General features: G+C 58.8%; 4 protein-coding genes across 5 annotated transcripts; 2 read left to right on the forward strand and 2 right to left on the reverse strand.

The window, feature by feature from the left end:
* The first annotated feature begins 728 nt into the window (after nucleotides 1-728).
* H310_00782 (hypothetical protein) lies at nucleotides 729-4905 on the forward strand. The gene has a single exon (XM_008863679.1). The coding sequence runs from the start codon at nucleotides 879-881 to the stop codon at nucleotides 4821-4823; it is 3945 nt and encodes a 1314-aa protein (XP_008861901.1). The 5' UTR covers nucleotides 729-878; the 3' UTR covers nucleotides 4824-4905.
* Nucleotides 4906-5131: 226 nt separating this feature from the next.
* Nucleotides 5132-6136, forward strand: H310_00783 (hypothetical protein). The gene has a single exon (XM_008863680.1). It carries the CDS (start codon nucleotides 5143-5145, stop codon nucleotides 5932-5934), a length of 792 nt encoding a protein of 263 aa, XP_008861902.1. The 5' UTR covers nucleotides 5132-5142; the 3' UTR covers nucleotides 5935-6136.
* H310_00784 (hypothetical protein) lies at nucleotides 6027-7622 on the reverse strand. The gene has a single exon (XM_008863681.1). The coding sequence runs from the start codon at nucleotides 7550-7552 to the stop codon at nucleotides 6119-6121; it is 1434 nt and encodes a 477-aa protein (XP_008861903.1). The 5' UTR covers nucleotides 7553-7622; the 3' UTR covers nucleotides 6027-6118.
* Nucleotides 7623-7681: 59 nt separating this feature from the next.
* Nucleotides 7682-12255, reverse strand: H310_00785. 2 transcript variants are annotated; one of them, XM_008863682.1, is made up of 8 exons: nucleotides 11233-12255; nucleotides 10836-11139; nucleotides 10536-10718; nucleotides 10315-10482; nucleotides 9347-10240; nucleotides 9071-9232; nucleotides 8728-9018; nucleotides 7682-8659 (listed from the first exon to the last, which is right to left on the reverse strand). In XM_008863682.1, exons 1-8 carry the CDS (start codon nucleotides 12249-12251, stop codon nucleotides 8624-8626), a joined length of 3057 nt encoding a protein of 1018 aa, XP_008861904.1. In that variant the 5' UTR covers nucleotides 12252-12255; the 3' UTR covers nucleotides 7682-8623. The 2 variants fall into 2 exon arrangements, with proteins under 2 accessions (XP_008861904.1, XP_008861905.1); XM_008863683.1 differs by having other exon boundaries at nucleotides 7682-9018.
* Between the last annotated feature and the right edge of the window lie 123 nt (nucleotides 12256-12378).

A 12378-nucleotide genomic window follows, 5' to 3' on the forward strand; every position in this document is an offset into this window, starting at 1 on the left:
GGGTACTTGGACAAGGTGATGAGCTCGCAAGCTGTCGTATAAGTGTTCACTTGGCTCATGGGCCTTTGATGGAACGAGTCGATTGACGTAAGCCGAAATTGCATGATGTTGGAAGCACGGTCGATCCTGATGTGTCTGAGACCTGTATTCGGCCTTGGAACGAAAAAGAATGAGCTGTCGACATCACTTGGATGCTTCGTACTACCCGATGCTATCGTCAACGTCGTGCCCAGTGGCTGTCATGGCCGCATGGCCCTCGTTCACATGACCTTCGATCATTCTTGAATGGAATGCCCAGGAACATCCCCGAACGATGGTTTTCATTCAGTACGTGGGCAACTGTGTGGCCCGACCGCTCACTCGCACCACCATGAGGTCGTTCTTCTTTACATTGTGGCCCACGTGAGTGTATCGTTGATGCCTACGGTGATGCCGTCCGAAAACATTGCGAGCGAGAACAACGGCATCTCGCGCCATCGCAATGGAGTTCATCGCGACGTGAGGGGGGAGTACATTGGCTGCATTTGGACAAAAGTCGGCAGGGCAAAGTGGCCGCTAAGGGAGCTGCCGCTACACTACGAACTGGTGGTGGTGGTGGTGCACGGCCCAGTGATGGGGCAAGTGCCCACCTGATGCGCCTGGCGCACGAAGGCGGGAGTCGGCCATCGCGCCACAGACGGTCGGACCGCCGATGAATGAAGGTACCAACATTCCCCGTTTGCCCCACGTCGGAACGTTGTTTTTCCCAACCTTTGGGTCCAATCAAAGCAGTGGATGTAACCTCGTGGGAATTACGGCGACCTCGGAATGGGAGAAACCTCCACGAGACGATCATCCAGCAGCGCCATTTTGGAATCGACGCCGACGACGGCAGGCACATGCTCAAGACACAGCCAACAAGCACGTACCAGTCCGTGGCGAAGCATTCGAACGCGGCGGCGTCGACACATCCTGTCGAGTCGGCGTCGGTCTTTTCCAAGTTGTTTTTTGGATGGGCGACGCCGCTGCTCGAGCTGGGCAACGCGCGGCAGTTGGACCCGACGGACGTGTGGCCATTGCAGGTGGAGAACCACTGCCGCGTCGTGAGTGCCGAGTTTGAGCCAACGTTCGTACGTACGCGATCGATTTTGTGGACGATCGCGATCACGTTCCGATGGCGCTTCGTCGGCATCGGGTTGATGCAAATTGGGAATGTGCTGGGCACGTTGTACGGCCCTGTCGTGCTCAAGCAATTTCTGCTGGCCATGGAAACGAACGAGTTTGACGTGGTGTACGTGGTACTGCTGGTTGTGTCGCTGTTTGTCGTTCGCGTCGTCGCCGCGCTCTTGTCGGCGCACTCGAACCTGCAGAACCAGCTCATCGCGGTCAAAATCACGTCGGCGCTGCAGCATTTGCTTTTTCAAAAGTCGTTGCATCTGGACGCCAAATGTCGCCGCGACAAGACGGCGGGGGAAATCGCCAACATGTTCTCGAACGACATCCAGTGGATTATCAACTTTGCCGTGTTTGCCAACCAGCTCTGGATCGTGCCGTTCCAGGTCGTGCTCACCCTCGTCATGCTGTACGACGTGATCGGGTGGGCCACGTTTGTTGGCGCCGCCGTCATCGCGATCAACCTGCTGCTCAACCAAGTCGTGGCGGTTGCCATCCGCAACGGGTTCGAACAACTCATGAAGGACAAGGACACCCGCATGAAAACCATCAACGAGGTCTTTGGCGCCATGCAAATCATCAAGCTGAACGCGTGGGAAGAGAAGTTTGGCGACAAGATTGCCGCCGAACGCAATGCCGAACTCACGACGCTGTGGCGCATCTTCATGCGGTTCACGGCCAGCATTGTCATCCTCTACCTCGGCCCGGCCCTCGTCACGATCGCATCCTTTGCCACGTACACGATGGTCATGCACGAGCCGCTCCCCGCGTCCAAGCTTTTCACGGCACTCAGTTTGTTTACACTGCTGAAGTACCCCATGCTCACGCTGCCCAACATCATTTCGAGCCTCATGCAAGCATTGGTGGCGCTGAACCGATTCATGGAGTACTTCGACATGGCTGACCGCGACACGGCGCAGATCTTGACACCGGTGACCGTCAACGCGGCGGACCTGGCGACATTCGCCGCTGAAAACATCGACATTCAAGTGGACCATGCGAGCTTTGGGTGGGACGCCGCCAAGCCGCTGTTCACGGACGTCAACTTGACCGTCCAGCGCGGCGAGTTTGTCGTGGTCCATGGGTCGGTCGGCGAAGGCAAGTCGTCGCTGTGCGCGGCGCTGCTCGGCGAAATGGACAAGTACGAAGGCACGGTGTTTGTGGGCGGCCGCGTCGCGTACTTTTCGCAGCAAGCGTGGATCCAAAACTTGACGATTCGGGAAAACATTTTGTTTGGCAAGCCGTACGACCGCGTCAAGTACGCCAACGTGTTGGAAGCGTGTGCGCTGACGAAGGACCTGGCGCTGTTTGCGGCCGGCGACCGGACCGAGATCGGCCAGAAGGGGGTCAACTTGTCTGGCGGACAAAAGGCGCGCATCAGTCTGGCGCGGGCGTGCTACAGCGACGCCGACATTTTCATCTTGGACTCGCCGCTGTCGGCCGTCGACGCGATCGTGCAAAACGAGATCTTCACCAAGTGCTTTCTCGGTCTGCTGCGCCACAAGACAATCGTCCTCGTCACGCACTCCCCCGAGATCATCGCGTCCAAGTTTATCGACCGCATCCTCGAAGTCAAAAGAGGCAACTTAGTCGAAACATTGGTCGAAAGTGAACGCGACATGGCGCCGCAGGTCGTAGAGCCCCTGGCTGCTCGAAAAGGCTACCGGCACATGGAGGGCGACTGCAACCCGGACGAGCAAGTCCTTCGTCATGGCGCCATTGGATCGGGTGATGCGCCGCTGCTGTTGACACCGTCAGCTTCGACTCCCCTGCCGCGGAACTTTGACGGCCTAGTGTTTACTCCGTTCGAGTCGTCTGTGCTGCCATCGTACGATGACGGCAAGCTCATCCTTGAAGAAGAACGATCGGCCGGCCGCGTGTCGACTGCCGTGTTCCAAGCTTACTTGGCCGCATCGGGGGGATGGCCTGCATTTTGGTACTTATTCTTTGTGCTCGCGCTGTGGCAAGCGCTGATGGTGTCGAGCGACTTGTGGCTGAGTTCGTGGAGCAGCACGGCGACCAAGGTCGCGCCGACTCAGTTTCTCCATGACGCGATGTACTACCTGGGCATCTATGCTTTGCTCTCGCTGGGGGCTGCGTTTTCGACGGTGCTGCGGTCGTTGGCGGTGTATCAAGCAGGTATCAGTGCTTCGAAGGTCCTCTTTGACCAAATGGCGGCGTCGCTCCTTCGCGCGCCCATGCGCTTTTTCGACACCAACCCCATGGGCCGCATCCTGAACCGATTCTCCAACGATATGAACACTATCGATACCAACTTGCCTCTGACCATTAGCGGCTTCACGTCCATGGTGTTCATCGCGGTGTGCTCGCTCGGCACTACCATCTACGTGATTCAGTACGCCGGGCTCGCCATCCTGCCCCTTGTCTACATTTACGTGGCCATCGGTCGATTCTACGTCCAGCCGGCGCGGGAAATGGAGCGCGTCAACAAAACAACCAAGTCGCCGCTGCTCAACTTGATCTCGGAAGCGATTGAAGGCACGTTCGTGATTCGCGCGTTTGGCGACAAGCAACTCCGCCGGTTCCAGCGCATGCACTTCCGCAACGTCGATAGCAACAACCAAGCTGCATTTGCCGCCCAAGTGATCTCGCAGTGGTTTTCGCTGCGGATCCAGCTCACGAGCGCACTCCTCATCTTTGCCATCTCGCTCGCCCTCGTCTTTATGCGCGACTACATCACCCCCGGACTCATTGGGCTCTCGCTCAATTACCTCTTTTCCAGCCTCGGTTTCTGTGAGTATATTATCGGTGGATGGTCCCAACTCGAAACTTCGATGGTCGGCCCGGAACGTGTCTCGGAGTACTGCAACATCGAGTCGGAGCCGCCCCGCGTGATTGCTGGCGCAGTGGCCAAGGACTGGCCGACGAAAGGCGACATCGAGTTCGACAAGATGGCGTTCCGGTACAAGGACAACGACCCGCTCGTCCTCAAGGACGTGAGTGTGCACATCGAGTCGGGCGAAAAGGTCGGGATCGTCGGTCGCACGGGCGCCGGCAAGTCGAGCTTGACCATGGCCCTCTTCCGCATCAACGACCTGGCGGCCGGCAGCATCAAGATCGACGGCGTCGACATTGCGCGCGTCGGCGTCAAGACGCTGCGCAGCAGCATCGCCATCATCCCGCAGACCCCCGTGCTGTTCAAGGGGACGCTGCGCAACTACCTGGACCCGTTCGGCGAGTACTCGGACGCGAATCTGTGGGGGTGTTTGCAAAAGGTGCGTCTGGCGGACCGCATCGCGGGCGTCGACGGCAAGCTGGACAGTCCCGTGGAAGAGAACGGCGAGAACTTTAGCGTGGGCGAGCGGCAGATGCTGTGCATGGCGCGGGCGCTGCTGCGGCAGGCGCGCATCGTCGTCATGGACGAAGCCACGGCCGCCATCGACCATGAGACGGACCAGAACCTGCAGCGCGTGATCCGCACCGAGTTTGCGTCGTCGACGGTGCTCACGATCGCGCATCGTCTCGACACGGTCTTGGACGCGGACCGCATCCTCGTGTTTGACCAGGGGCGGTTGGTGCAGTGCGACTCGCCGGCCGCGTTGGTCGGGGCGGGCGCCGGCATCTTTTTTGAGTTGTGCCACGAGGGCGGGTACTTGGACAAGGTCGCCCAGCACGGTCGTCCAGCACGTGGCTCTTTGTCGACGATGTAGGAAGGAGTTTGTGCTGTAAGCAAGATGATTTCTCCATGGTACGATCGACGGTGGTGTCGGGACGGTTGGCGTCTTGAGCAAGACTGCGCGTGGCTGGATGATGTAGTTGTTTTCATGACGTGGGATTGCAGTCATCGCGCCGGCAGCAAAGAATCCGCCATCGTCATGCGGTCAAAGACGGTGACCAGCTCGACTGCCGACCGTCGTGCAACAAGTGCATGCGTCCGAGCGAAAACGTCGCCATGATCAACGTAATGCGTGCTCGGTTGTGAAACGAACGTAACCGGTCGTAACCAGCATCAACGGAAAACGTGCTGGGATGCCCGAGCCCGTCAAAGTCGCGTGCCATGGGACGGCACGGTCGGCTGGGACGACCGCGTTGGCGCGGCATGCCGCAACGAAGCGCGTGTTCCGCATGATCACGTGGGCTGTCGGAGCCACCGCGGCCTACAACATGACGATTGGGGTCGTCGGAGCAACCATCGCGCCGGGCTGCCTGTCCACGACCGAGCAGGGGATGTACTTTGCACTGCCGTACACGGCGCTCGTGGCATGCACTGTGTACTGCCGGCATGTCTTTTCATCGTTCGTCGCGGTCGACATGGTCGAGGAGAAGTCCGAGTCGGTCGGGGCGAGGGAAGCGACGCGGAACACGTGGACGACGGCGGGCGTGATTAACGCCCTCATGTTTACCACGATCCAGTCGGTGCTGTTTCAGTGCCCGACTGACGACAAGACGACGTTGCTGACGGTCTGGTACGTCGGCAAGATTTGGTTTGCGTCGGGGTGGTCCATCATCGGGATCTGCGAGTCGTCGCTCTACCTCATGTACACGGACCCGTTGGGCGACGCCGACCTGGCGCAGTTCATCCAGGACAATCCCAAATCGATTGGCCTGCCGACCGTCGATTTGGCGCTCTCGCTCCTTCTCACCGTGTCCGCCGTTAGTCTGTGGTTTTACGGGCGGTTCGGGTGCTTCCTCGGCATCGTGCTCAACATCCTGTGGCCCATGGCGATCATGACCATCGTGAACCAGTGGCGGAAGATATCCCTGTGGCACAAGCGCCCGACGACTCGATCCGACATGCTGGAAAAGGACACTAGCTCGTAAGCCGTTGCCGGCAAAGCAACAACCGCACCAACAAGTCGTCCTTGTCGCCGGGATAGCTGCCGTTCGAAGGGTACTGAGCGAGCCACCGCGCACTCCGTTGCGGCTCCAGCTGCTAGCTGCGCGCGTGTGTGGTGTTGCTCCGAGTCGTGCCCATGCCTCGACACGTCATGCACATGTTAACTTATTAAAATTTTCGTCCGCCACCCTTCTTCATGCCGCCACGATTTCCTTTGCCTTGCTGCATCTTCTTGGACGACTTGTACGGCCGCTTGTTGCTGCTTTCGTCATCGCCGTCGCCGTCGCCTTCGTGGTTCTTACCATACCGTGCGCGCTTGCCTGTGCCCTTGCTCGTCTCTTCCTTGAGCTCAATCGTGGCGGCTCGCTGAGCCTCGCCCACGCGCTCGAGCATGACGAGGACTGTGCTTTCTTCGCATGCGTACGCGTCGAGCTTCTTCCCCAGCAAGTGTTCAATGCGCTGGTACAGCTCGACGTCGTATTGCGTCACGAACGAGAGCGCAATACCAGCGCGTCCGGCGCGCGCCGTCCGGCCGACGCGATGAATGTAATCTTTGCCGTTGGTAGGAATGTCATAGTTGATGACGACGTCGACGCTCGGGATGTCGAGCCCGCGGGACGCTACATCCGTGCACACCAAAATCGACCGCTGCTTGGCCTTGAACTTATTGAGGGCACCGAGGCGGTTGGGCTGCGTCATTTGGCCGTGCAGACAGATCGCAGGAAAGCCGAGGGATCGCAGCATGAGCGTCATGCGCTGCGTGCCATTGCATGTGGAGGCAAAGATGAGCATGCTCTGGCCCGCAAATTCGTTCAGGACGTAGGCGAGGTAGCAGTCCTTGTACTTGGCAGGGATGAACAAGTACTTTTGCGCGAGTGTTTCGGGCGTGGCGAACTTGTGCGTGATTTCGACCTTGACCGGACTCTTGAGCGATGCGCGCTGCAACTTGGCGACCTTGGACGTCATGGTGGCACTGAAGAGGTACGTGCGGCGCTCGTTCGGCATGAGCTGGATGATCTGGTTGATCTCTTCTTCAAAGTCCATGCTGAGCATGCGATCCGCTTCGTCCAGCACGAGGTACTTCATCGTGCGCAGGCTGAATCCCTTGGTGTTCTCCAAGTGGTCCACCAACCGACCGGGAGTTGCAATCACCACGTGTGGTTTCTTAGCCAGCGCGACTTGCTGGTTCATCATGTCAATCCCACCGACAACGCATGCGCACTTGAGTCCAATGGATGACCCGAGTGCTTCAAACTGTTCCGAGATTTGGAAAGCCAGTTCGCGCGTCGGCGCCAGCACCAACGCAAAGAGGCGCTGAGGAGACGCCAGCAAGTCCTGCAAAATCGGAATCACGAACGCCCCCGTCTTGCCCGACCCGGTCTCAGCGAGCCCGATGATGTCTTTCCCGGCCAACGCTGGCGGCAAACTCTTTTGCTGGATTTTACTCGGCCGCGTCCATCCGAGAGCCGCGATCGACTCGCACAGAGCCGGGTTCACACCCAGCTCCGAGAACGACTTGTCTTCGATCTGTTCGTCATCTTCCACGACAATCTCGTCGTCGGTCGTGGCGGCGCGTTGGTTGTCCGTCTTGCTTGCGGCCATCGTGACGGGTGTCGAATGCCCCGGTTTCCGCACCAGGTCCAGTTTTCTAGCCAGTCATTTTGTATGGGAGAAATTCCGGATATATCCGGAGGCATCGCTTCATGGCAATGCCAACCCAATCCCGTTTCCATGTCCATGAAGTACGGGATGGGCGGCGCGTCCGACAACAGACTCGCGTCCTGCGGTTGCTTGTCGCGACGCTCGACGTCACATCGACACAATATATCTCGTGTCGCGCCGCTGTTACACAGCGTCCGCCTTGCGCACGCCTTCCAGGTCCGATTCGTCGTGGGCGCACTTGAACGTCAAGGTCCACTCCGTTGGTTTGGTGCCACAGCGTCAACTGCTCGGTGATGTTTGGGCTGCAATCGGTGTCCGCCGCCGCTATTCACTCGCCCAAGGGTTGCACAACCTCAACGGTGGCGCATTTCCTGTCCACGTATTCCCGCTCACGTTGCCCATCCCAGCGACGCGGAATGCTCTTGGTCTTGCAAGCTTGGATAGTGGTCGACAACTCGTCCAACAACTCCGCCCGTTGACCAGGGTAGACCACTCGCGTTCATCCTCGACCGCGTGCGAAGGTCCGTCGCCGTTGTCTGCAGCCATGGTTTTCCTTCAAGAGGATGGACCTGCTCCGTTTGACGTCAACAGCGAACCGACCAAACGGCTCTTACAACGACACGGCCTGCGCGATGAAGTGCATATTCACACGGGCTGCCATGGCTCAATCCAGGGCGTGGCACAATGAAGTACTAAACATGCAACAAGGGACGTTCCCCTGGCAAGTGCCTCCCGACGAAGATGTCGCGGCAGTGTACGCACGCGCCGCTACGTGGACATGTAGGACAGGTCGAGCGAATGCGCTGTGAGACGTGGGGACAAGGGCAGGAGAGGAGTGAGATAATCTGCACAAGCAAGCGGATCTGACGCTGATTCATGGCTGCACTCGATGGTCGAGCTTGTCCATTCCACTTTCAATGCGATTGGGAACGGCGACTCGCCGCAGAACGAACGCATCGACGACGCGAGTGATGCTCGGTTGCGGCGATGGCGTGTGGAGCCCCGTTCAGTTCAGGCAGCCATGCATGCGGTGGTCGTCATGCATCGCTACAAAGGACGCGACGAGATGCGCATGAATAGACCTGTACTACCTAACCACGTTCATATAACTACACCTGCAGCAACGGTGTGCGTTCGTCCGTCTTGTCGACGCGGGGGCGGATGTGGGGAATGGTGAACTCTGTCGGGGGCTGGTACCACTTGAGCGCGAGCGACGACGCCAAAACCGACACGGACGAGAACGCCATGGCGGCTCCGGCAAACATGGGCGGGATCTCGATGTGGAAGCCGTAGAGGACGCCGGCCGCCAGCGGAAGCAGCACGATGTTATACCCCATGGCCCACACAAAGTTGAGTTGGATGCGGCGGTAGATGGTCTGGGACAAATCAAACGCGACCACCACATCCTAGTGGCGGAATGAGCTCCGCGCAACGTGCCGTTTGGCGAGTGTTTTGTACCTTGAGCGAGCTCTTCATGAGGACCATCTGAGCGGTTTCCATGGCGATGTCGGTGCCGGCTCCGATGGCAATGCCCAGGTTTGCCTGCGCCAGCGCTGGGGCGTCGTTGATACCGTCGCCAACCATGGCGACCACTCGCCCCGACGCCTGGAGCTCTTGGACCTAGTCAAAGCAACCGCGTCATGCATGCGCTCGTTGTTCAAACCGCCAAACATTGCTTGCAACGAAAGCGCCAGCCCGAATTCTCACGCGATCGAGCTGCCTACCACAACGTACCTTGGCGACTTTGTTGGATGGCAAGACTTCCGCCATCACGTGGTGCACTGGAATCCCGACTTGCTCTGCGATCCAATGCGCCGTGCGTCGGTTGTCGCCCGTGACCATGTACACAGCCATGCCACGGGCATGCAGCTGGGCAACGGTACTTCGTGCGTCGGCTCTGGCGGCGTCCGAAATTCCAAACAGCGCCACGACGCGGTCGCACAACCCCATGTAGATGACGGTCTTGCCAGCGGCTTCCAGCTTGGCACGTTCGTCCATCGAGCCCTGTCGCCCCATGCGACTCTTGCCCCACTGAAGGCCACACTCGTTCATATAGTCCAAGTTGCCCAAGTGCACCGTGTCGTTTTGAAGCTCGACGGAAATGCCCTTCCCCGACACAGCCCGGAACGTCACGGGGGCCTCCAGCGGCTTGGCGAGAAGCTTGGCGTGATTTACAATTGCACGGCCAAGGGGATGCTCACTGCCAAGCTCGGCCGACGCCGCGAGGAACACTAGGTCGTCCGGGGTCAACATGGTGCCGTCGTCGTCGTCGTCGGCAGACGAAAGAACGATTACGTCCGTCACCGACGGTGTCCCGTTCGTGAGGGTGCCCGTCTTGTCGAAAAGCACCGTGTCGACGTGGTTGGCAGCCTCGAGTGGCTCGCCGCCCTTGATGAGGATGCCCAGCGATGCCCCGACGCCGGTCCCGACCATCACAGCCGTCGGCGTCGCCAACCCCAACGCGCACGGACATGCCACGACCAGCGTCGAGATGGCAAAATTGAACGCAAACAAAAAGGCACTCGTGTGCTGGGGCAAGTCGACCATCCCGAACGTGCCCAGAGCGTACCACACGAGCAACGTCACCGTCGACAGCACGACAACGACCGGCACAAACACCGCAGCTACCTACATGACATATATATATCCATGAGCCCAACGGATCGCGCCGCCGGGTTGCCGAAACCAACGACGGGTAGTACCTGGTCCGCATACGCTTGAATCGGCGCTTTCGACGTTTGTGCGTCTTCGACCAGGCGCACGATTTGGCTCAATGCTGTGTCGCGACCCACACCCGTCACACGCATGTAGAAGAGCCCGTCCACGTTTATCGTCGCGCCAAGGACAGTGTCGTCCGCGCTCTTTTTGATCTATCGCCGACGACGTCAGTGGTGGCATGCATCGGCACAAACACGGCACAAACCAAGCGCGATTCCCCCGTCAGCATGGACTCATCCAAGCGGCCTTCACCCTGCGTGATAACGCCGTCGGCTGGCACGCTCGTCCCGCGGACGACCTTGAGGATGTCGCCACGTTGGACCAATTCAATCGGGACGACATTTTCGATGGAGGGGTGGCCGTCCGTCGTCACCACGAGAGTCGCCACCTACAAGAACCACCGCATACGATTGAATACCCCGTCGCGTCGTTGTTTAAGTCGCAACGCGTCATCGAGAGCGACTTGCGCTGCCACTCGCTGTTTTGTCGACAAAGAACGGCATACCTTGGCTTGCAGGTCAAACAGCTTGCGCAACGCTTCGTTCGTCCGGCCCTTTGCGATCGCCTCCAGCGTCTTGCCCAACGCGATGAACGTCACAAGCATCGACGACGTCATGTACATGTCTGGAACCCCAAAGCTCGGGTCATGGAGGTACAAGCAGCGGAGATCGCTGAAGACGGCGAAAAAATACGCGGCGTTCGTGCCCATGGACACGAGGAACGACATGCCGAGGGACCGATGCTTCACACCATTCCACGCGTCGGCGTGAAAGCGACGCGCGCAATAAAATTGAACGGGAGTCGCCAGCCTAACGTGTCATCTGTCAAAACGTTGCTGGACACGAGCGACGAATTGCTCGGAAATGAAGACTCAAATGGGTCTCAAACTACACACGACGTACAAGAACAGAATGAGGTTATTCCACGTAGACCCCTTGACGTCGAACACGGGGGTGTGCAGCCCGGACGCGATCGGCGCAATGTTGTCCAGCAACGTCATGACGATCATGATCGGGAACGTGAACACGAGCGCGACGAAAAAGTTGCTGCGCCACTTGGCAATGTCGGCTTGCCGGTTGTCGTCCGACTGGACCACAGCACTGCCAGTCACAACCGATGCTTTGTACCCAATGCCTTCGATGACTTCAATCAGCGATCGAATCCCGATCGTCGCGGGCACAAATTTGACGTTTGCGCTCTCCGTGGCAAAGTTTACGACGCAAGATTCGACACCGGCGGTGGCCCGTAAAGCCGACTCGACGGAATTGGCGCACGAGTTGCACGTCATGCCCGACACAGCCAGGGTGACACGCGACGACGCAGTCCCGGATGGCTTGGCGGCAGGAGCCTTGCTAGGAGCAATAGCGGCAGGAACGACCGATGGAAGTCTGTCTCGTGAGGCGTTGTGCTGCTGTTCGGACGCCTCCAAACGAGGCGAGCTGACGTACACGGACGCGATAAACTTCTTCCCGGCACCCTGAACTGTCGAGATCAAGTCGTCTTCGGTGATGCGGCTGCCAGGCTCAATGACTACCGTAGCTTGTTTCTGTTCAAAGTTGACTTTGGCCGACTTGACGCCGGCCGCGTTGGCGAGTGCGCCTTCTACCTTGCGTGCACAGTTCTGCATACAGCTCATCCCCTCGATGTGGAGCACAACAGTTCGCGCACGCCGGTCATCATCTGGAAGGTAGGCGTCGTAGTGCTTGTTGAGGCCTGCATCCAGCCCACGGACGGTCTGGATCAGGTCCACCACAGACACTGGCGCGTGACCATCGGCAAACGTGACGATCGCGCTCTTGTCTTGGAACCGCACGTCCGCGGACGCGACGCCAGGGACGCCCTCGAGCGCTTCTCGAATGCGTCGGGCGCACTTGCTCTGGCATCGCATGCCCTCCACGACCAGCTTCAACGGAGTTGCCATCGTGGAAAATTCCAAATGAGCGCTTCATGTGCAACTTGATTCGATGCCGATGCAAAATACTTCACATTTGTATGGTGGCTGCAAGATACGTCACACTCCTCTCAAGTACGATGGTCAATCCTCTAAC

The sequence above is a fragment of the Aphanomyces invadans genome (assembly GCF_000520115.1).
Source record: "Aphanomyces invadans strain NJM9701 unplaced genomic scaffold supercont1.1, whole genome shotgun sequence".
NCBI classification, from domain to species: Eukaryota; Oomycota; class Saprolegniomycetes; order Saprolegniales; family Verrucalvaceae; genus Aphanomyces; species Aphanomyces invadans.

What these genes read in the sequence shown, in the direction of transcription:
- H310_00782 (XM_008863679.1), top strand. Translation starts at nt 879, where the DNA reads ATGCTCAAGACACAGCCAACAAGCACGTACCAGTCCGTGGCGAAGCAT.
- H310_00785 (XM_008863682.1), bottom strand. Translation starts at nt 12,251, where the DNA reads ATGGCAACTCCGTTGAAGCTGGTCGTGGAGGGCATGCGATGCCAGAGC. An exon ending in TTCAAGCGTATGCGGACCAG is followed by an intron (nt 10,241 to 10,314) that starts GTACTACCCGTC and finishes TATGTCATGTAG; the next exon opens with GTAGCTGCGGTGTTTGTGCC. An exon ending in TCATGAAGAGCTCGCTCAAG is followed by an intron (nt 9,019 to 9,070) that starts GTACAAAACACT and finishes TTCCGCCACTAG; the next exon opens with GATGTGGTGGTCGCGTTTGA.
- H310_00784 (XM_008863681.1), bottom strand. Translation starts at nt 7,552, where the DNA reads ATGGCCGCAAGCAAGACGGACAACCAACGCGCCGCCACGACCGACGAC.
- H310_00783 (XM_008863680.1), top strand. Translation starts at nt 5,143, where the DNA reads ATGCCCGAGCCCGTCAAAGTCGCGTGCCATGGGACGGCACGGTCGGCT.